We start from the raw sequence: 24,951 nt of genomic DNA, 5'->3' as shown, positions 1-24,951 counted from the left end.
GCTCCCAGAATTGCCAGAATCCATCAGTGAACTCCTCAGTATCTCCAGCTTCTCTGCTGAGGCCTTTTCCAGATTCTCAATACTGTGTTAACATGGACTGTCCAGTCTGGTTTCCTTGTGATCATGACTTATTTGCTCCCTACATGCAATGTGTCTTCCTCTTGTTTGGTGTGAATGCGACCCTGGGGATTGTAGTCCTGGGGATCAAGGGCCTGTGCCTTAGCACGGATCAGCTTGCCTAGCTGTTTCTCTTACTGAACGAGTCCCATGTTTCTACAGCTGAGAGGGGAAAGGTGGAACAGCAGCTGCTGTCATTATCATGTTCTGATGGCAGGGCGACATGGAAGGCGAAAAGAGCTATTTGCTTAGTCTCAGTACGTCACGCACAAAATGACAGGGTCTCTTGTGAAGAGGGAAGAGACCTTAGGAAGACACAGCATACTGTAGGTGTCTCAGCCTGCCAGGCTCCCTTCCTTTCCCCGGGGACTGGCATTCCTCTTTGCCTTTTACTATTTTTACATTTCCTGAGTGGCTATTTTCTGAACAAAAGGAATTTTAGTTGTGACAAGATATGGCTGTAAGTTTCTGGCTAGAGTAGAACTGCTAAGCAGACACCGAGGTCACCAAAGGAAAGGCCAGAGGAGGAAAAAAACAGGCTTCCTGGGCTGGGCCTTTGCTTCCTCAGGCTGAGTCTCTGCCTTCTGGGAATGAAGGAAAAACTTAGAGAGGGAAGGTATTAGGAGGTATGGTCTACCATGCAACAGCAATCACGGAATGGCTATTCTGGGAAAAGGTGGGGTTTAGTCTGCTTATTTGTTTCGGTTTCCCCCATTCTGTGCCCATTTCAAATGCTTCAGAGAGGTCTATGAATACAAGAAACTCAGAGTAAAGAGGGGTTTGAAATGCACTTAGGAATGACAATGCCATCCTTCCTTAACCTTCCACAGGGGCTAGAAAGTCAATAGGTGGAATTTAAATAGGATCCTAATCAATAAAATGCTAGTGTGGCTTTCAGCAGCTTCCCCAGTGCAGTAAATTAAGGCATGAAGGATTCAGCCAAGTCATACAGTTTTCATCTGTCTTTGTCTTTTGAGAAGTTGCATCTGTTCTTCCGATTCAGTTCTTTTATTCCCTCAGTTGCTATGCGAGTAATCTGTACAACACATCTTAACTGTGAGGCAGATCTTTAAACTGGTCAATATTTCTTCCAGATGAGCAGTTTTAAAACTGAACATCTTACATCTCCCTGGGGTTTGAGCCACAGCGCCTGGAGAACCAGGGCCTGGCCTGCAGAAGACAGACAGGAAGGGAGGGCGCCCCGCCCCACCTCAAGTACACACTAGCTTCTTTTCTTGTTAATCTTCACAGCGCTTTTGGCAGTTTTATTCCCTCTACACACTGGATTTCTTGTAACACTTTGTTAGAAGATACCCAGACAAAATAGGGTCTCGTCAAGGGCAAATTCGAGACCCATGGCTGTAGATGCCACTGCATCTCTTTTCTGAGAACTGCTGTGGGAAGGCCCATGCGGGACTCCAGAGTAGCTGAGGGCAAGAGAGAAATTCGAAGGGGCCCCAGCCACAGGGCAGCTTCCTTCTTACCTGCTACTTCTGTGACCTGAGAGGGAGAGCTAAATGGGAAATGGCTACCCATCAATTGCTGACAAGAGTCCCTTCGTGAAAACTTCATGAATGATAACACGGGAAGTCTCTAGGGAAGGTGGAGAGTGCACTTCAGAATCGGGCAACAGTTCCCAGGGATTTTCAGGATGGCTATGGCTGGACTGAGAGAAGTTCTTGGAGGGTGACAGAGGATGCTGCTTGGCTAGGGTTGGGCAGGATGTGCTGAGGGAAATGAGAGGAACACTCACGTCACTGATCTGCAGGTGTCACCTCGTTTAACAGGAGAACAACCCAAGGACTGAGCAGGGACTACTGCTGCCTGGGTTGACTTGCTTAAGTCTGCCATCATGCCAGACATTTTCCTTAACTCTGACATTTGATTTCTGAAGCATGCACATGACGATAATAATGATAATAAATGATGATGATGATGTTTACATTTTTTGAGATAGTATTCATGTAGCCCAGCTGGCCTTGGACTTTCTATGTATGCAAAGATGACCTTGAACTTCTGATCCTCCTGCCTTTGCTTCCCAAGACGCGGGAGAGTGCCACTGTCCCTGACTTATGTGGTGTTCGGATGGAACCTAGACCTTCTGCATGCTGGGCTAGCACTCTACCAACTGAACTATGTCCCCAGCCCATCCTTAATTTTTATAAGTTCTATCTAGAAAAGGAGAACTACTGACATAGAAATGTAATTTTAAAATCTATACGGAAAACTTAGAGAAACTAAAATCAGAATCAAGTGAAAATCCTATAACAAATCAAATATAAATCTTTATGTTTATAACTTAATCATAATTCTAAATAAACATTTATAAAAGGAAATATTAACCAAGAAAAAAATATTTGGCCAAAAAAAAAGAACATATTATTTTTTCCAGTTTTTATGACTAAGTGATTCTTATTTGCCACTTGCTAAATTCAATATGTCTGTAAGTCAAGAACTGTAACAGCAATGTCCAGCTTTACCCACTACTTTTAGGACATAAACAATTAAGTAAATATCGCTAATTACTTGTTACCAGTTCAGCCAACTCTGTTTAGTAGGTGACGATCCACAGCGCCTTATCACGCACTCTGTAGTTAACTCTCTGAGCATTTTTTTTCACAGAATCATTTCAAAGATGAGAAGATATGGAAGGAGTGGTGCTGGGCAAAGGGATGAAGTGGCATGAAGTGTGACAACTGGGTTTGACCTTTGATCCAGTTCTAGTGGGATATGTTAGTGGGATGCATTAATTACTTTCCTGTGACCAAATTGCCTGTTGAAGATAACTAAAAGGAAGAAAGATGAATTTTGTCCCAGCTTCAATTCATCAAAGCCGGGAAAGCACAGTGCAAGGAATCATTTCATGGGTGACAAGCGCTTGTGGCTGAGGCTGCTCACACTGTGGGAGACCAAGAAGCAGAGTATGGCAGGAAGCAGGAAGAGAAATGACCTTTGAAGGGTCACCTCCAGTGACCCACTTTCTCCACCCAGTCCTGCCTCTTAAAGGTTCCTCAGCCTCCTAAAATAATGCCACTATCTGGGAGACAACCATTCAAAATAGGAGACTGATGAAGACATTAAGATTCAAACCATAACAGGCCAGGCAGTGGTGGCACATGCCTTTAATGCCAGCATTTAGGAGGCAGAGGCTGGCGGATCTCTGTGAGTTCGAGGCCAGCCTGGGCTACAGAGTGAGTTCCAGGAAAGGCACAAAGCTACACAGAGAAACCCTGTCTCAAAAAGCCCCCCCCCCAAAAAAAAATAAAAAAAAAAGATTCAAACCATAATGTTGATTTTTTTTTTTTTTTTTTTTTTTTTTTTTTTTTTTTTTTTTTTTTTTTGCCTTGCAACCATCTCTCCTGTGTCTAATGAGCTTCACTTGCTTGAACTTTGAGGACCTTCTCCTCCATTATCAGGTCACATGATAGGTGGTTTAGATAAATGACCATGCATTGACTCTAGGGAGAATCATGTGTCTAGTTATTTTATTTGATCCTCCAGGACACAATGACTTTTAACTCAAGAGTGGCCTTGGGTGACCTAGACTGGCCCAGGATTCTGAGACTTTTGATGGAGCTATGAGTGAAAATAATTTCTTTACAGTGGGATATGTTGGTTGGTAGGCCTGGAGCTATCATGGTACTTCAGAGAATCTCTAATAGCTACAATAAAGGCAGAGAAAATAATGAGAGGTGGGGAAAGGTAACTGTTTTCTATTGGCAACAAATATATAAAAAACTGTGTATTATATATTTGTAAAAACAATCTGATGTTAATATTATTTTCATTTTTAAATTATTTGACAGTTTAGTAAGTGTATATACTGAACGTTTGATTATTTTTATTCTCTCTATAATTAGCCTCAGTTTCCCCCATGGAAACTCTATTTCCCGAAGTAAGGTCCCCTCTTACTTTGATATCTTTTTTTGATTCTGTGTCTCACTGAGGTTAATTTTGGTTGCTTGCATGAATATCGTGGGGATTACTTACTAGACTAAGGGCTGCCGATCAGTGGTTATCCAGTTGAAGAATACAACATCATCTCCCCAGTATCCAGTCCCCCTGGGCAATGTGATGTTTTGCTATATGGCTGGATTGCAGGGTGATGAACTCAAGCAAATCAACAGACCCATGGCCTCAGGTCCTTAGTTTGTGGCTCACAGTTTGAAAATCTCTTCTTGTAGCTATTTTAAAATAAGCAGTGCATTATCATTTATTCTAGCCATCAGTACGTCACTAAAGCTTAGCTTTCCTAACTTGTATTTGGGCACTTTCTAATCATCACATTATCCCTCAGCCTCAGGCAACTATCATTGCACTCTTTGCTTCCAACAAATCACCTTCTAGATTCTGCATGCAAGTGGAACCATGCGGTCCTTGAGGAAAGACAATTCTCAATCACATTATTTGAGCTCCTGGATTCTCATGTGCAGAGCCACTGAAACCCAGACTCTTTGCTTGTTGGGTAAGTACATCCCTTTCTGTGTTTCAGTCCAATTGACATTCCTGTTGTTTTCCAATGAATGAGAACTGCCTCCTAATATTACAGCTTGCAGGACTAGAAAGCTCAGAACCCTGTCACACTCTGCCTGCTTCCTGGTATTAATAATGTTCCAACATATTTGGATTGTGTCTGGATTTAAAATGAAACAACATTCGAAACACAATAGAGTTATTCCTCCTGATACAAGCAACAGTATCCTGTTTCTACTTAGAGGAAAATGCGTTGTACCTGAACTTGTAATGCTTTGCTTAAAACCAAATTGTTGTGCCACCCTAACTGTGAGTTTATTTTAATTCTCAAACCATTAACTCCATAGGTTCTGATCAGATACTAATGGGTATTACACAGCTTCAGTCTTTTATGATTGAACTGCAATAAAATGGGGAGGCATTTATATAGTACAGCCTATAAGTAATTTAAAAGGAGGATTCAATGGCAAAGAAGGGTAGAACTTGAAATACCTGCTAATACTGTGTTATGCTGTTTATCGGTTAGATTATTTGACAAATACACACACTTGCTCTTTACAAAGGAGTAAGAGCAGAAACAAACTGGTTTTTTTTTATGTTTTATAGTTTAAGCAAAAAGTGGCTTTCATTCATGGATGTCCATTGAATATTGAGGTCTATATTCTGTTATCAAAAGCACTAATATAGCTGTCTTAATTTTCCTACTAATTATAACTCACTGATTTTTCTAAAGAGTGTAAGTGATTAAAAAGGCATTAGTCTCCAAACTAAAACATCCATGACCATCTTGTCTGGGAGAGGCGGGGGTCACTCTACATTCCTGTGTCAAGCATAGTTAGGTTCAGACAACTAAGCAAGGAAGAAGCAGTTGCTGACTAGGGCAGGGACATTTATAAACATATGACATTACATGAATAAACAAGACAAAACTCCCTTGAGAATGGTATTCTCTATTACCAGATTCAAATCTTCTCTTCATGGAAAATAAGCATGCAAACATTTGGTTTAGACGGCACAGAAACCCTTTGTCTATTTGGAATGCCCCAAGCAGAAATTCCATTATGGAAATAGGGCCACCACGCTCACTGCAGCTGGCTAAGAGAGCAGCAAAGGCCATACTCTCTTCTGTATACTTTACACTTCCTTGCGCCATATTCTTCAGATAGCTTGTACTTACATGGTTTGGTGTTCAGGTTTCTTGTCACATTTTTTTTTCATTAAATTTTTGTCTTTTACTTAAAATTTAAAATAAATTCACATGAACTGGGCATGGCAACATAAACCTTTGTCTCAGTCCTTGGGAGGCAGAAGCAGACAGATCTCTTTGAAGTCATCTCATGCTTATCTCCATGGTGAGTTTTAGGCTGTCTAGGACTATCTTAAAACAAAATAAAACAGACAAAACCAGCTCCTCAGAAGCTAAACATTAACATATATCATGTATGTGTATTATTTAGCCATTGAAAAATCTACTTTAAATGTATCTCTTGGACCCTGGGAACCTACAGGCCTCACCAACCAGGGCAACAGGTAGGTTCTAACTGTGGACCTTCACTTCTTCCTACTTACCTCCAAATTTAATCCCCTAGTCTCATCTCCAGCTCTGTAGCAGACTGCCCTGCTGCAGCTTCCCCTTTCTCTGCCCTCATCTCCAGTGGGTCACAAAGATCTTCTTCTCCAACCTCCCTCCTTATCTGCCCCTTTGTCTCAGCCCCCAACTCCAGCATGCCATTTCCTAAGCGCCCACCAGCCAGGCATGACAGAGAAGCAAGTAGATCAGGGAAAGCTCTCCCTCCTCTCCTAATGCCCTAATGAGACTAATCCCCTAGTCTCATTCCCAGCTCTGTAGTAGACAACCCGCTGTGGTCTCTCCTCCCTTGCCTGTTTCCAGGGAACAAAGATACTTGATTATACTATGTAAAGATATGTCACTGTGATTGGTTTAATAAAAAGCTAAATAGTCAATAGCTAGGCAGCAGGTATAGCAGTGACTTCTGGACAGAGAGAGCTCTGAGAAAAAGAAAGGAGGAGTCGCCAGTCAGACAGAGAGAAGACCCAAAGCAAGAAGAATGGGCAATGTGGAGTTGGGGTAATAAAGCCATGAGGTAGAAAGTAAATTAATAGAAATAGGTTAATTTAAGTTATAAGAGCTAGTTAGAAACAAGCCTAAGCTATTGGCCAGGCTTTCCTAATTAATTATAAGTCTGTGTCATTATTGGGGAGTTGACAGTCCCGACGAAAAATCCGTCTACAGACAGTGGTGGAACACCCTGCTTTCCTTCCTTACGTGGATCCTTGACCCCTCCCCGCTTCATGGTTCATCCCCATTCCAAAGTGTCAGCTCCCAATACCTAGAAATACACATGTATCTGGAATCCCCAGTAGCCACACCTGGTAGGCAACCCACAGTCACTGCACTCTCCTAAGAATCAGAGAGGGCAACAGAAACCAAGGAACAAAATAACCAATGAACAAAGAAAGGTCAGATATCAGAGCTTAGAATTACAATAATCTCAAACCTAGGTGCCTAGATGCCAGCCTAAAAGCACACTCACTCAATAACAACCAGGGCAATATGTCTCCACTAGAGCCCAGCAACCCTACTACAGGAGGCCCTGAAAAACGCAACATAGCTAAAACACAAGGGAAGGACCTCACAACAGCCTTTAAGAATATGTTGCCAGGCGGTGGTGGCACACACCTTTAATCCCAGCACTCGGGAGGCAGAGGCAGGTGGATCTTTGTGAGTTCAAGGCCAGCCTAGTCTACAGAGCGAGATCCAGGAAAGGCGTAAAGCTACACAGAGAAACCCTGTTTCGGGAAAAAAAAAAAAAAAAGAATATATTAAAGGTCTTTAAATAAAAATGAAAACGAACAATCTATTAAAGAAATCTATGAAAAAACAAACAAATAGTAAAAGGAAATGAATAAAACTGCTTAAGACCTGAGGATGGAAATAGAATTAATAAAGAAAACCCAAGCTGGGGTGTGGTGGCACACACCTTTAATCTCAGCACTTGAGAGGCAGAGGCAGGCAGAGCTCTGTGAGTTCGAGGCCAGCCTGTTATACTGGTCTGCAAAGTTAGTTCCAGGATTTCAAGGGCTACACACAAAGATACCCTGTCTCTTGAATAACCTAAAAAGAAAAGAAACAATAAAGAAAACCCAAACTGAGAACTGAGAAAAATCTGGAAATGAAAAATTTAGGAAGCTCAGAGGCCAGTCTCACCAACAGAATACAAGAGATGGAAGAGAGAATATCATACACTAAAGACACAATAGAAAATGTTAAAAATTTAAAAACCTAAGCAGAAAACATCCAGAAAATATGGGACACCACAAAAAAAGACCAAATATAAAAATAATAGGACTAGAGGAAAGAGAAAACACCCAGGTCAAAGGCACCAAAAATATTTTCAACAAAATCACAGAAGAAAATTTCCCTAACCCAAAGAAGTAGGTGCCTATCAAGAACAGAACACCACATAGACGGGACCAGAAAGGAAATTTCCCTCAGCACATAATAATCAAAACACTAAACATACAGAGCAAAGAAAGAATACTAAAATCTGCTATGGAAAGAGATAAAGTAACATATAAAGGCAGACCTATTAGAATAACACCTGACTTCTGAATGGAGAGTCTAAATGTCTTGCAGACTCTTAAGAGATCACAGATGCCAGCCTAGGCTCCTATACAATCACAATAGATGGAGAAAAAAAAGAGACATTCTATTATAAAATCAAATTTAAGTAGTATCTAGTTATGAATTCAGCCCCTAATGAAGGTGCTACAAGGAAAATGTCAACCTGAAGAGGTCAACCACACCAAGTAAACACAAGGAATAAATAATTCCAGGACAGAGAATCAAAAGAGAAGAGAAGAGAAAGAAGAGGAGAGGAGAGGAGAGGAGAGGAGAGGAGAGGAGAGGGAGAGGAGAGGGAGAGGGAGAGGGAGAGGGAGAGGAGAGAGAGAGAGAGAGAGAGAGAGAGAGAGAGAGAGAGAGAGAGAGAGAGAGAGAGAGAGAGAGCATAACAACAAATTACAGGAATCAACAAATATTATTACTTATAACTCTCAATGATCTCAATTCCCCAATAAAAAGACACAGACTAATGGAATGTATGTGAAAATTGTGTCCATTCTTCTGTTGTATCCAAGAAACACACCTTAACATCAAGGACAGACATCATCCCAGGATAAAAGGATGGAAAAAGATATTACAAGAAAATGGACCTAAGAAGCAAGCTGGTAGCCATTTTAATTCCTGCCAAAATAGACTTCAAACATAAATAATAAGAAGAGATAGGTAAGGACACTACAACCTCATCAAAGGATAAGTCCACCAACAGGACACTTCAGTTCTTAACATCTATGCACCAAGCACCAGGGCACCCAAGTTTATAAAAGAAATACCACTACAGCTTGAATCACATATTGACTCTCACACACTGATAGTGGGAGATTTCAAAACTCCACTCACACCACTCTGTAGGTCATCCAGACAAAAACTAAACAGAGAAATGCTGGAACTAATTGATGTCATAAACTAAATGGATCAACAGATATTTAGAGAACATTTTATCTAAATGTACATTCTTCTCAAGTTCATGGAACTATCACTAAGACTGACCACATACTTAGATATAAAGCAAGTCTCACCAGAGATAAGAAAATTGAAACAGTACCCTGACCTATCTGACCACCTCTGATTAAAACTGAATATCACCAATAATAGAAAGCTTACAAATTCATGAAAACTTAATAACTCACTATCTGACACTGCTTGGGTGACCAAGAACTGAGACTAGACAGCCCAAGGACCCAGAGTAAAACCAAATACTACTGTCCTAAAAAAAAAGTAGCAATAAAATGACTCTTAAGGCATTCTGCTATGCTCATAGATTAGTGTTTTGATTAGCCATCATCAGAGAAGCTTCCTCTTGCAAGAGATGGGAACAAATATAGAGATTCTCAGTCAGACATTGTGCAGAGAATGAGAGACCTTGGACATTCAGCCCTAAATGGGAAGTCTCCATCAAATTCCTGCCATCAGAGCTCAGGGAATCCCTTGGAAGAGGAGGCAGAAATAGTATTAGAGCCCAGAGAGGATGGAGAACACCAAGAAAACAAGGCCCTCTAAATCAACAAGATTGCAGTACATAAGAACTTACCGAGACTGAGGCGGCATGCATGGGGCCTGCATGAATCTGCAGCAGATGGGGCTAGAGCAGAAAGGAGAAGTGGACACATTCCCCATCTCTAACCCAGAAGCTATCTCCAATTGATAACCACTAGCAAATGAATATGAGTCTCACTGGGATACAAACGACTCTTGGAATTGGCCTCATGCCCTGCAATAGATGGCTAACAGAAAATGAACTCAATGACATCTTCTGAGGTTCTTGTCTCATAATGTCATGTCAGGGCTCCCCCCTTTTAAAAACTAATTTAATTTACTTTTTGTTTTTATTTTATTTTATTTTATTTTTACACTATAGGTCTTTGGTGTATATATTATGACTCCCAGTTTTTTGTTTTTATGGGATCCATGAGTGTGGGAAGTAGAGCGTTTCTGCATCTACATCTGTTTCTTTTCCCTTCTCTTGGCTGCTTTCCTTCTATTTGTTTGTTTGTTTCCGCCACTATTGTCCGGCTATTTTTTTAAAGGAGAAACAGAAAGTGGATCAGGATAAGAGGGGAATGTGTGGAGGAACCAGAGTAGAGGGAAGGAAACTAAATGCATTTTCAATGAAAGAAAAATACCTATTTCTTAAGAATCAGAGTTTATATACGTTCCTAACATACATATTGTTACATTCACAATTACATGATTTTTCTTATGCCTCACATTATAAAGTTAACTTTATGCCTCTTGATTTCCTTCTAAGACGTATCAGTCCAAGTCTGTCAATTCAATATTGAGGTTAACAGCAATTTACTTGATTCTTGGGAACACCCGAGAAAATATTCAAAATTATAGCAGCAGGAAAAAAAACAAGCTAGATATTGTATTGAATTTTGGCATCTATTTTCTCACATTTTCATTGATAAAAATACAAAAATCACCTGACTTAAAGTTCACGCTGGTTTCATGAGGAACATGCCTGTATTAAGTCTAGAGTAAGCCATTGACCACAAACTCTTGGTTTGGCTCTTTGAAAAATGGTCACATGGTTTTAAATATTTTAAATTTTTCTTTTACTCATTATTTTTGGTAGTGCTTGGGATAGGACTCAGGGTTTCATTCCTGTTAGGGAAGTGCTCTACCAGTAAGCTGCATACCTAGCCCTCACATGCATCTTTAAGTCACATGATTATAGAAACTATATCCTTAGAGCTCCACACCGGCCACATTAAAGTTGACAAAGCTTTCTGAAACTATATTTTATTAATATTTACTTATACTTGCCTAATAAAGAGACAAAATGCCTTTTTCTTTTAAAAGAAAAGAAATCCCAACATCAAACTCAATAGATTAGGAACTACAAACTCAAATTAAAAACAGTGATTTTCATCATCTGACAAAATATTACAGTTTCTTTCTTCCTTTTTCTTTTCTTTTTCTTTTTCTTTTTTTTAGACAGTCTTTCTATGCAGCCCTAGATGTCCTGTAACTTGCTATGTAGACCAGGCTGGCCTTGAACTCACAGAGTTCTCTGCCTGCCTCTCCCTCCCAAGTGCTGGGATTAAAGGCACGCACCACCACACTTGGCCTCAAACCTTTAGTTTCTAAAGCATTGCAATTTCTCCACCCTATAGATAAATCTCAAAATTCTTATCCTTTTGACTATGAAATCATAGTGAATAAGCAAGAAAAAAAAATCTAGTCTTCTTTGTTACCATAAGCAGTGAAAACAGTATGCAAAATGCCTTGGTATAAAACAGCTGAAGTTCACCATTGTTTTCTCACTCAAGCAGCTGAGGCTGGTTAAGAAACGGATACTGTCATTGCAAAAGATTTACTCTGTGTAGCTAATGGGAACTTAAGAAAAACAACTGTCTGCGCTGTTTGTCCAGATGCACTTGTCTGTCCTGTGATGTCTTCAGACTCAGTCTGCATGACTGGGTAAGTCCTGTCTTAATTTCTCTTAGCAATAATTATATAAAAATGCTCAAGATGCCTTTGTTGAATGTATGCATAAATGGACAAAAGATGCTACCCTTGATCCCTGGAAAAATCTTCCATTCAATCCTGTTGAAATTAATTAAGCCTGGAAGTTCCCTGGGCCTTTCCTACAGGCTCCATCTTCCAGCTTGCTACTCATCCTCAGTATCTTTCAAAGCCTGGCTGCTCAGAAATGAAGATCCAAGAACTTAAGTGTGACAAAGCTTCAGATGACTTAGACATGTCAGCACTTGAGAAATGAAAGTCCTTCATATTTTCATCCTACTGTTCTTGAAAAGAGTAGAAACCTTTAAGCCCTACCTTGCTGCTATTTTGCTTTTGTTTCTTGAGAAAGGGTTTTGCTCAGGCTGACCTTGAACTTGAGATCCTCCTGCCTCAGCCTCCCAAATGCAGGGATGACAGGTTTGTGCCACTGTGCCCACTGAGTAAAAGTCTTCAGAAGTGGAAATTTTATCTTTTGGTCTGTCATCTCTTGCTTTTTCATCAATACTTTTTTTTTTTTTTTTAAATGCTGAAGTCATGAAGAATACAGATTTGTGTTTGTTTACAGATTTCCCCCAGGGTCATCACACTGAAGAATAGAATCTATGTCTAAGTGGAGACATGCCATCATCTCCTGCCTTAAACAGCTGATCCAGCTCAGTTCAGTCCTCTGGGCAATGGAACCCCCCTCAGGAAGGTGGGTCTACCTTAAGTCATGCTAATAAGATAGGAGGAATAATTAGTTTTCTAGGTGTGTCAAGAGAGATCCACCTACCTTTCTGAGTTCTGCTCAAAATGCATCACTTTTCCCAATATTTTTTTCTCTTCTGCTTTTCTTTTGGATGCTGGCCAAAGACTAATATGCTTTTTTTCTGGTGCTTTGGGTTTCCTTACATTTCTCTAAGGTTTCCTTTCCCTGTGGCTGATGTTTTTGCTGGCTTAACTCAAACAGCACAGACCTCTCTCCCTCTTAACCTCCCAAATATGAATATATACATACATACATACATATATATATATATATATATATCAAAACAACTTCTCTCGAAAACTCACCTTATCTGGTCTGTGAATTTCATTCTTCTAACTCTGAAATAAGAACCCCACAACCACTGGGTTGGACATCTTTTGTGTCCCCTGAGTTTCCAGGACCCTAGATTCCTGGGAAACTGTCATTCCCCGAAACATACTGATATTCCAGTACCATTTCTAGTTTGTCCAACTTTAGATCATCATGTTAATTTATGGATATTAGCTGTTAAGCTAACACAAATCACATACTTTCACTTTGCCCTTAACTCAGGATAGTCATCAGAAGTTCTGTTTTGTGTCTGTGTTTTGGGGTTGAAGTGGCCCTACTTAGATGTTTTATACTTTGACAAGCTGACTACTGGAGAGTTGAATTTCTTCATTGGGGAAGGGTGACAGGTCTAGCTAACCAGATCTGCTTAGTCATCATTTCTGTCTCATGGGGTGACAGAAGGTACCTCTTCTTGTGTTAGTAAGTGGTTAGACATCTCTCCACATCTTGGTGTTATATGACAAATCCTTTGTCCTTCTCATGTGTCATTTGAGGTATCTGTGAAGAGGCACTAATCTAATCTCTGTACAGACTATTATGGGGGATAACGCTCATGTTGGGGATACAAATGATTTATGGAAGCGATTAGATCTCGCCTCCTAGCCTATAATAAACACTGCATCTGAAGCAGGTCCACTTTATAGGTCTTGGGGAAAACAAAAGAAACTCTAAGGCCCGTGCACCTTATAATCTGGAAGGCAGCTAGGTGAAACACACCAGAGGAATTAAAACTAAACTCCTATACTTCAGTATACTGAGTAGACTTAATGCTTGGTCATCACATCACACAGCCAGATGCTTTTTAGTGGATATTATTTACTTCAAACTCACGAAAAGTCAGTGAAATACTTTCCCCTCTTCAGTTTTGCAGCTGAAGCACCTCCTCATGCACAAAGAGGTTAAATGTCAAGATGGCACTCTGTGCTGCCTCTGGCTATTGCAGTTAAGGGATTCCTGAGCAGAGTCATTAGATCACAGGGTGGCCTTCTGGTTTCACAAAACTTTTCCCTGTCTCACGGTTATGATGAGCTAATCACGTCCAGGAGTCATTCTGGAATTGCTCCACCACTGAGTGTAAGTTGTTCTTGGAAAAGTCTGGATTTCATAATGGGAATGCCAACCTTCACCAAGAAGTTGTCCCCCAGCTTGAAAATACGAAGAGGCATTAGAGAAAAAAAGATGTATTTCCACATGCTTGCAGGGCAGACCTGCCAACAACAAGGCTCACAGTTGGCTTGTTGCTTCCTTTCACTGACCTCACCTAAATGGCAACACCAAGAATAGTATCAATAACAAAGGCAAATTGCTCGGACAAGAAAATAGAGGCTGAAAAAAAAAGTCTATAAATTCCAATTATCAGGCTGAAGAAAAAAAAATAAGATTTTATTTTATACTTAATATACACCTCGCTTTTCTTTTGAGAGGGCTGATTACAGAACAAGCACAATGTATAAAAACCTTTATGACATGCAGTCTCATCTGTGGCTTGTGATTGATTGCTATTTCTGTTACTACATGAAGTGCCTGTATGTTCACATGTGATTCATTTCTTCTCAATAAGTGGTTCATTGTGGCTTGTTTTGCCCTGTAGACTATATAGACATTTGCAGTAAGTTCAATCATGATGGATCAGGCTTCTGCCAGAAGATATTCAGTATGAATGGTAGAGGTTTTGAGGACTACACTATGAATATAGTTGGAACATATAGCAACTAACTGTTCATGATTATATTTTGTTAATTCATTTTTCCAGAATAAAAAAATATGTTTAAAAACAATTTCCAGGTAACTTAGAGTTGCCATTCTGATGTCATTTTTTTTGTAATATTTTTTTTCTACCAAGATTTTAATTTAAATCTACCAAAACTTCAATTAAAAAAACTATAGGCCAAATTTCAGAATATTCTCCCATGTGAAAAAAATTATCAGCTACTGTAAGACATGATTCTAGCAGACTGAATATTTTCTTTAGCTATGTAGACTTGGAGAAAAACAAACAATAAAAAACAAAACCAGAACAAATTCATGGGCTACTTTAGAGAACTTTTAAAAGAAAAGTGACCAGGGCTGGAGGGATAGCTCAGCCGTTAAAGGCTAGGCTCACAACCAAAAATATAAGAAAAGTGACCACAATGAGCAACTTTTGAGCTAATAAATTATCCATATGAGAAAAAAATGCATTAAGTTACTGAGTAAATTTGGAAAAACAAATGGTGAGAAATGTAAAAATATGTGGCATGTACATTAGCTATAACTAGAAAAGTAAATCACCAAAGTTAAAAAAAAAACTACATCACGCTAAAAAACAACACAACAAAACAAAACAAAGCCACAAGACAGTTCAGACACAAAAGAGCTACATGGTCCTACGTCCCTAACTTCCAGAGTGTGGCCCGTCACAGAGGAAGCAGGGACTCTGCAGTGTGGTATGAAGTGAAGCATACTACCTTTCTTGGCGAGGCTGCTGTTGGGCTCATACTTCTCAATCAATACTTGGACCTGCTCTTGCTTCAGAGGTGGGTAAAGTATTTCATTGAGTCGGGGATCTCTCTGCTTAAGGTTGATAAAATCCATCATCTGCTCAACAGTAAGGTACGGTTTGCTTTTGGCACCACTGAAAGCAACGAAAACACAAGAAATCACACTGCTTTCCTCATCTTATTTACGCATTTAGCTACAGAGAAATAAAATTGCATCATGTCTACAATGGAATTCTGACCATGCCCTAAAAAACATGGTGCTTCCACACCACACTTTTCCACCCGACTCTAATGCCTAGAAAACCATCAGATGACTAATAATGTCCTTTATCACTTAAATATTGCTGATTTATTAATTTAAAAAGAAAAAACCCCAATGTGCTTGAATACATTTTTTTCATTTCATTAAAGTTACAGGCTTATAAAAATCTATACCTCTTTCATTTGCTTGTGTTTGTTTTTGGAGGTGGGGACTCACTTTGTACCCCTCATTATCCTGGTGCTGTCACTACAGTCCAGGTTGGCTTCAAATTCATAGTGGGACTCTGAGTTGGCTTCTTGCAGATAATGAGGAATATATATATATATATATATATATGTATATATATATATATATATATATATATATATAATACAGATGCAGAACTAAACACACAATCTCATTTTATCCTCAAAACAGCGGTGTTATTGAATAGTGTTATTCAAATGCCCATTTCAATTTTATTGGCAACCCATAACAATTTGATGGTATAAACACTACAGATACCCAATAAATGTTTTATGGTGATGAAATCACAAGCAAAAGCATTCAGTGCACAATGTCTCACTAGCAGCAGGACTTATCTGCCTGCCACTTTACTTCTTTACCAAATTTGGATCAACTCTTTTCCATTAGGTAGATTTTGGTGTATCAGGAGAGATAAATTGCAACTTCCATTTAATTGTTTCTTTTTTCTTTTCATGTCTGAGTCTCTTTAAGAAGCAATACCTGGGCTGGAAAGATGGTTCGGTGGTTAAGAACACTGACTATTCTTCCAGAGGACCTAGGTTCAAATCCCAGCACCCACATGGCAGCTCACAACTCTCGGTAACTCCCGTTCCAGGGCTTCTGATACCCTCACACAGACACATGCAGGCAAAACACCAATGAACACAAAATAGAAAGCAATTGTAAAAAAAAAAAAATTATTTGAGGCAAAACCTACAGGCTGGAGAGATGGCTCAGCAGTTAAGGGCACTTAGTCTTTCAAAGGACCCGGATTCAGTTCCCAGCACTGGCATGTTGGCTCACAACTGTCTGTAACTCACTTTCAGTGAATCCAACTCCCTCTTCTGGCCTCTGAGAGAACTAGGCATACACATGGTAAACAGACATCCATGTAGAAAAAAACACTCATGCTTATTAAATAAAAATAAATCTAAAAAATCAGTGCCTATAGAAGTTTGTAATTTCTAGATTCAGAGAAAATAACATGCTGTCTGTGTGGGTTCTTAGTAATCTACACTTCTTTATACTGATATGGTTCAGAGGCATACGATGAGTAGCCGGGCGGTAGTGGCACACGCCTTTAATCCCAGCACTTGGGAGGCAGAGCCAGGCGGATCTCTGTGAGTTTGAGGTCAGCCTGGGCTACCAAGTGAGTCCCAGGAAAGGTGCAAAGCTACACAGAGAAACCCTGTCTCGAAAAACAAAACAAAAAAAAAAGATGAGTAGTGTTCAGTCAGGAATCTTTCTGTTACATGAATCTCTCTTCTGTGTGTTAAGACACTTCCTGCTGTATCTATAATATTCAATCTAAACAAAGCCAAATGAACATATGAAAATGCCACCCTGCCATCTGTGTGTTATAGTAAGTATCTGCTCATTAAAACAGTAGTTGTTTGTCGAGGTCAGTAGCACATCACCACCTCCATTGTACCACCCAGAAGCACTGCTTTTGGACAATCTCTTTCTAGTCATAACAAAATCCTGCCCTAGCCACTCTGAATATAAGCATAAGCTAGAAAAAGCAGATTAAAATACATCTTCTTACAATTCAGAAAAGATGTTATCAATTTCAGGACGGGGACAAAGATTGTTCAGGAACACTCTGTATACATCTGGAGTGAAATCCTCTTGAGGTATGGAATCATTCTGGGAAGAAAACAACAGGGTAAACAGGCGGTCTCATTCTTTCTCAAGTTTCCTTTCTGATTTTTCTTTGTCTCCTCCCTCCCTCCTTCCCTCCCTCCCTCCCCTCCCTTTCTCTTTTTCTTCTTTACAAACCAGAATAAATACTAAGAACACATCTCTGAGGATGACTGCAGCCTTCATTTAGAACCTGTTCGGTTGTGTCAACACTATTTTCTGTTGATTTTTAATTTTAATTAAAGTGTAAGAACATCTATTTATCCTGCTAAATAGATGTTAAGATAATTTCCTAAATACATTTACTAAAGTAAGTTACATATAGGAAGACAGAATCTGTTCAGTAGAAATGTTTAACTTGCCTGTCTGTCCCTCCCTCCTTCCATATGTGGGTGTCCACACGTGTGCACATGGGCATATGGAGGACAGACCTTGGGTGCTGTTCCTTGGGAGCCTTGACCTTGTGTTTTGAGATAGAGTCCCTCATAGGCCTGTAGTTCACCAGGTAGTTTACACTGGCTACCCGTGAACCCTAGGGACCCTCCCCCTTTGTTTGCTTTTCCAGGTTAGGATGTCTGGATTATTTATGTGGGTCTGGGATCAAATTCAGGTTCTTATTCCCTTTACTGAGTGAAGCACCTTCCCAAATCATTCTCATTCTCCCTGTTATCTCTCTCTCTCTGTCTTCCTTCCCTCTCTCTACTCTGTCTTTCTTTGTTTTGGGTTGAGTCTTCCTCTTTAAAAGTGGTGGTAGAAGGTATATGGCCTTGTTTGCCATTTTAATCATTTGAAGTGGGCAGGTCAGCGACATGAAGAATTTGCACATTTCTGTGCCCTTTATCAGGCTTTTGAGTGAATATTTTTGAAAGTGACAACCCTAGAGACAGTGCTAAAATAAAAACATAAATTCTAACTTTATGTTGTCCCCTCCCCCCTCTCTCAGAAGAAAGGGTTTTACACTTCCAGGTAACAGTTCATCAATGAAGAAAGTTAGGGCAGGAACTCGGCGGGGCAGGAACTGATGCAAAGGCCACGGAGGAGTACTGGTTTACGTTATTTGATCATGAGATGCCTTTCATAGGCATCCAGCACCACTTATACTTGTTACTGATTGCTCATTGTCCTATTGTTTGGGAAGCAAGTCACTGATACAAAAAAGGCCACTTCTACAGCTTATGTTTTCTGTTTGGCTGGGCTGCCATGGAAACCGGAAGCATATATTTGAGCTTTTGTTAACAGGAAGGACATTTTTCTTGCAGCTTCCTATTTCAGGTATGTGCTTGAATGATTATTTTTATTTTCAAGCCCCTAAAACAAAGAAACACCCTTCCTTTTAAATATATTCATATATTTTAACTGTATTTTAATAGAAAACTTAGAAAAAAATTGTCTGAAATTGTACACTGCTTGCTAACAGAGGAGAAAATTTAGCTCACCACTTAGCATATTATAGAGGTCCCATGTTTGTGGAATGAAAAAAAATGAAGTAATATATCCTTGACTCAGTCCACTTACAGGAGGGAAAACATAATATTTTGTAAAAATGAATTTTGAGAAAAGAATATGTAAGAACACACAAAAGATCTTTATACCAACAGACTTGGTCTCCTTAGACAGAACTTTGAAATCATGAGCTCAAGGACCCAAAAGAGCATTGGAAATTGTCTTGAAGGGCTTTATTGGTGTTTTGACACTCATAAAATGGAGACATGATCAACCCAGTTACAGGATTCCAGAATTCCATTTTGTTTATGAAAAGAAATACCTTTGCCTGGAGGATGCCAGTTTCTGTCTGATCTAGACACATGTTTCTCTTCTTTTCCAGATAGGCAAAATGACTCTACTTACTCAACTATTTGACTGTGAGAAGAATGTTTAAAATTATCTGTCAAAAAATATTCAATGGCACTGTTGGTCAACTCAAGTACTGAGTTGTATTTATAAATCCCAAGTGGGCCACCTCATTCTCCTATTAAATATAGCTCTCTAACCTCACTTGGCAGATGTAGACATTGATCTTATCTAAGGATATCAATAATGGTCTTCCTTGACCTTATTGACCCTCTTTTCTTATTTCTCTCTCCATACCTTCCACTTGGGCTGCATTTTTTCTTGACCCTGTTTTCCTGTCTCATTCTGCTCACCTCATAATACAGAATAAACATTTACTAAATGTACATTGTGAGAATGATGAACAATGATATCAAGGGCTGAATATTATATATCATTTAGAAAAGTAGGCTTAACTACACTTGTGTGCAGACATATAATTTCATAGACATAGCTTACTAAAATGTAGCCATTGTTTACTTTTTAGCTGTGAACTGGGATTTTTCAATTAGAGTGAACAAGCTAATAAGACAGTCTAAATAAGTGCAATATTATTTTCATTGCATGTTGAAATTTAGCACATGGAAAATTTTTTCGTGAAGCTGTTTTTCTTCATCTTGTTGCTGTCCTATCCAACTGACCAGCAAGGATATCCCATGGTCTTTGGAGTCAGTGGGTGAAAATAGGAGTAAAAAATATTCCATATAATGGATTGAAATAAATTATTATCATTGAAAGTAAGGTGCAAGCATCTTGGAGATATTTACTGCAAGCTACAGGCAATTCTCAGTTTTTTACATGTGCAATGAGTCTGTGATTCACTGACATCATTCATATACCTTCCTTCTCTATCTCTGGATTTGGTAGAGAGGAAAGCACAGATTCATTTTACCTGCTTGACTAAAGAGGCAGCTCCAAGTCCAGTGTGCTAAAGGTCATGCCCAATGTCTGTACAGTTCTCTGTACCAATTCTTCGTATTTGTTTTAGGATGGTGCTTTTTTTTTCCTTGTTCACTCATTTGAGTATTTAAAGACTCATTTTACCATGAACTTGTACTTAATATTCAAAGAGTTTTAGACTACATTTATTGAAGCAGACTCATTTAGGAATCATAGGTTTATTATTATGATTATCATTTTTTATCATTTTATTCTGTGTGTATGGGTGTTTTGCCTGCACGTGTGTCTGTGTACCACATGCATGTCTAGTGCCCACAGACCAGAAGAAGATGTCAGATTCCTGGGGAGTGGGGTTACAAATAGTTGTAAGCCACTATGTGGGTGCTAGGAATCAAATTAGGGTCCTCTGGAAGAGTAGCATGTGCTCTAAACTGCTGAGCTGCCTCCTCAACTCCATGTATGTACATATACATACATACATACACACATACATATAAATATACAATATACATACATATATATTGCTTTTTACCCAGTAATTTTTAGACATTCAGCCCTTTGTAATAGTTTTGTCTTAGAACCATAAAACAAAAGTTGAATTAGCCAGAGCCCTTGGAATCACTACAAATACATTGCTCATTCTATACTGAGCTCTTATGTGGTTTGAAATAGAATTTTGATATAATAACTCTAAGAACTACAACCATAAAATGATTATATTTCTGATTTATCTTCAGGAAGTAAGGAAATGAACTACAGTTACACAGAGATGTTCCTTTATAAACTTTATAGCATTCCTTAGTAAGATGTGTGCAAGTCTCTAAATAGAAGATAACTAGTCACCTTTTGGTTTTAATGCATACCTACCTACCTACTGTGGTAAAATTTATGTCTAAAACAAATATATGAATTTATTTCTTATTTTCTTCATTAAAGTGCAACTCCACAGGCCAATGCCATAAAGACTACAATGTAATTCCAAATGTCACCAAGCCCTTTCAAGGTAATAAGTCTTAAATCAAGGGAATTTAGTACTGATAAATTATTTTCAATTCTCAGAGAGCTTGTGGGTAGAATAGTAATTTTCTGAATATGGAAAGGTTTTCACAGGTCTCACCGGAAAATATGTTTGGATTATTAATAGAAGGACAGTAATTGCTTTGTCTCATTTTAGGTACCATATTACTTTTCACCAATTAGGGTAACTTGAGGCTAGTGACTGTACTCTCCAAAGGAAAACCCTCTAAAGCAATGTGTTATTCCATCAGATCATGTCAGCCGGGGTACAAGTTCAAGTGCATTAATTATCCCTAACAATGTGCACAAAGATAATGTTTGAAAAATCTCAACAGGATATCCACAGCATTTCTGGTAATGTGTCTATTTACAGAACACAATTAAGTCCAGTTTGAATGACGGCTGGCTAGGAAGTAGACTCTCAATTTACACAGACTTACCAAGCATTTATGTAACCCCTTCCCCTCTGTGGCATGTGTAAAATACCCCTAGGCAATACATTTTGAATCTTGTAGGTAAGAAGTGACTATTTCTTATACCGACTTTTCTGTACATATGAAATTACCACAAGGTACCACAATTTTTGAAAATTGGTTTTGATGTGCTGTAGACAGCTTACAGAACCATTTATTTCTTGGCTTTGAAATGGTCTTGGGTCTTTGGATCTTAAAAAGGCATTTGAATTCTACAAGTCCTCCAAATAAATTATAGTTTACAATGAAAAATGATCTTTCAAAACTATAATGGAGGTTGATTATATCTTAAAATATCTTCAGTTTGTTTTCAGAAAATTGTCATTACATTTAATTTGCTAAGGAGAAGTACTTTTTTTTCCAATTTAAACATAACTCCTACTGCTTGAATCTCATTTTCGTTCTAAAATGTCTCCAGTTGATATTGGACTGAAAATTTAAGCCTATAATAGACATAGTGAATTATAAAGACTCAATTTATGTTTATTGACTGAGTTGTCAGAATCCAATTGTTCAGAAAATTACAATTTACAGAGAATTGATTGATGGATTTGATTTTTTTTCCTATTTAGCTTCATTCTGTGTTTCTTCTTTGACTTAACTAGATGTAGAAGAAAGACTAAGTTCAAATCTTTGATCACTGCATTTCACAAGATTGTGTCAAGAAACAATGAACTTAGAGTGGTCACAAAGGGGAAAAATGCCTTCTCATGGCTTGCAAGTCCATCTCTATGCTTCTTCTTTACACTGAGTGTGTATAATGGTCATTCCTCAGCTGCTCAATCTCTTCCCTAGCTCCAGGCCTCTGGGCACTGTCTTTTCTAGAATGGACTTTTCTTTTAACAGTACTTCATTCCATTTACAAATGCATTTGGTGGCTTATTTATTGACTAATTCTCCCAGAATACTCTAACTGTATTTGGAAACCAGAACCGCAGCATTTGTTCAGAGCCTGTGGGTGTGCAGCAGGAACTCAGGGAACACTGGTGGAGTCAGTGACAGGAACTGCATTGTTCTATCTTTCCTACTCCAAAGCTTCTACCAGAAAAGCATCAGTGAGGTATCAAGATGGAGTGTGTAGTAACACACTCTCAAGGTGTAACAGAAATCCTGGGTTTGATCTCCAACACGACCTCTTCCCAGACAGGGAAGAAAAGAAAGAAAGGAAATAGAGTACAAGGACCAGAACTGTGTGCAGCTTTTCTAGCATCACTGGCCACTTGCACTTAAGAGAGCAAAATTGGCATTGGAATAGCACTCTGGCTTTCCTGTGACCTAGCAACACCTTTCCTCTCCTTTATTTTTATTTTTTGAAAGAACTTCTACTCACTTATTTATTCATTCATTTGTTTGTTTGTTTTTGGAGATAGTATCTCATTCTGCAGTGCTGAGCTGGCCTGGAAGTTGCAGTGATCCCAATCTGTTCCTGAATGCTGGAATTGTATGCACACAACACCATGCCCAGCTAGCATTCTTTTTAATTTGTTTATTTTTCTAATGTTTGGAACAATAATTGGGTGACAAAAGTAGTAAGTAGTGCTCAGTCCTTTACTATAGTGTCATCCTATGTTAAAAGTGGCTTTCTGGTCTCACTCAGTGCAACTTGAACATGGCTAGTTATCTCCAGAGGCTCAGAGTTCCTACCATAGCCAGTGATCCAGATAAGAGTTTGGTTGTTGCTTAGATACTAGGTGAATGTAATTTGGAAGAGAAAGGAAAATTCTCCATAAGCATGAAATGCAGAGTTCACACAACACACTCTGTTCTCCCAGAATCAATGGTAACAACATCCTTTTATAATCATATAGAAATGAATGAAAATGAAGAGGAGTTCCTGTCGGTGGCTAATATATATGAAATGTCTTATGTGTCAGGCACAAAAATAAAAGAACACTTTGTGCTGGTCTTCTCCCTTGGAGCAGTAAGTGATCTCAAAACTGTTTCAAATCTGCATCCCTTTCAGTAGAACCTGTGGACACAGGCTTGAAGAGTGTTTATACTAATTTTTTTAAAAACAATATGTGTACTATGTATCAACTGTGTCTGTAACTGATATATTTTAAAACTAGAGATTTAAAAAGGTAAGTTGAAGTTTGTATTTCAAAAGCTTCTAGAGCAGTGGTTCTCAACCTTCCTAATGCTGTAATCCTTTAATGTAGTTCCTAATGTGTGATGACCCCCAACCATAAAATTATTTCGTTGCTAATCCATAACTGTAATTTTGCTACTATTATGAATTATAATGTAAATATCTGATATACAGGATATCTGATATGCAACCTCCGTGAAAGGGCTGTTTGAGCCCCAAAGGGGCCACAACCTACAGGTTGAGAACTGCTATCTTAAAGAAATAAGGGGGAGGGGTTACTTACAGGAGCAGGTTGAGAACCACTGCTCTAAAGCATAATAGTTTGACATTATTAATAGATATTATGTCAAGAGGCATCAAGAATGGGTTCATTGTAAATGATGTGTTCAATTCACATTGAGAATTGGTGTAAAAAATACATATCATTGAGTAGATTTTCCTTTATCCTTACTATCTGTCCTCAGCCTTCCCCCAACTATGTCTCTCCCTCTCAGTCTCTGCCTCTCTGTGCCTCCCTGTACACTCTTCTCAAGACAAAAGTCTCATGTAGCCCAGGATAGCTTTGAACTCTCTATATGGGCTGGAACTTGTATATCCTAGGATAGTCTCAAACTTGCAGTAATCCTTCTGCCTCTGCCTCTTGATTGCTGGGGTTACAGACATGTAACATCACACCCATCTTACTTCTGGATTTTTTAATTGCATCAATCTGTGTCTAGGAAATACTAGGCAGAATATATCTAGTATGGAATTTTAGAACTTGAATGTGGTGGGATGTTGGAGAGACAACATGCTTACCCGTGAAGATGGAAGACTACAAGCCTCTAGTGCAGTTTCAACTCGCTTTCGGTCTGCTGAAAACAATCGATAGATGCTACGAAGTGAAAACATATAAATGAGAGTTGGTTAACAGGCGATATGGTTCACTGCACACACACAGATGACTCCAACTCAAAATATTACAGAGAATGGAAGTTAGGCATCTCTGAAGGTTAAAAAAATCAACCATTTCTCTATATGTCTGTATCTGTTCTCAAGATCAATGTGTGTCTTGCAAAACTTATAGTGTCTGATATAAAATAAATATTCCAAGACAGTGGAGATGACCCATGGAAAACTATTGAGCTAACTAATTTTTTTTTTTTTTTTTTTTTTGGTTTTTCGAGACAGGGTTTCTCTGTGTACTTTGCGCTTTCTGGACTCATTGTAGCCAGGCTGCTCGAACTCACAGAGATCTGCCTGCCTCTGCCTC

The 24,951-nt window shown here is 38.9% G+C and overlaps 1 protein-coding gene across 2 annotated transcripts in view; it reads right to left on the bottom strand.

Moving 5' to 3' along the window:
• Plcb1 (phospholipase C beta 1) overlaps positions 1-24,951 on the bottom strand; it is a 701,254-nt gene that overhangs the window by 199,322 nt on the left and 476,981 nt on the right. For both annotated transcript variants that reach the window (XM_028884530.2, XM_028884531.2), the window contains exons 7-9: positions 24,498-24,573; positions 17,296-17,396; positions 15,230-15,396 (exon numbers count right to left, since the gene is read on the bottom strand). In XM_028884530.2, the coding sequence (XP_028740363.1) occupies positions 15,230-15,396; positions 17,296-17,396; positions 24,498-24,573 (344 nt within the window). The remainder of the gene's footprint in view (positions 1-15,229; positions 15,397-17,295; positions 17,397-24,497; positions 24,574-24,951) is intronic.

This window comes from Peromyscus leucopus, chromosome 4 (genome assembly GCF_004664715.2).
Source record: "Peromyscus leucopus breed LL Stock chromosome 4, UCI_PerLeu_2.1, whole genome shotgun sequence".
NCBI classification, from domain to species: Eukaryota; Metazoa; Chordata; class Mammalia; order Rodentia; family Cricetidae; genus Peromyscus; species Peromyscus leucopus.
This window is presented reverse-complemented; position numbering and strand designations above follow the sequence as displayed.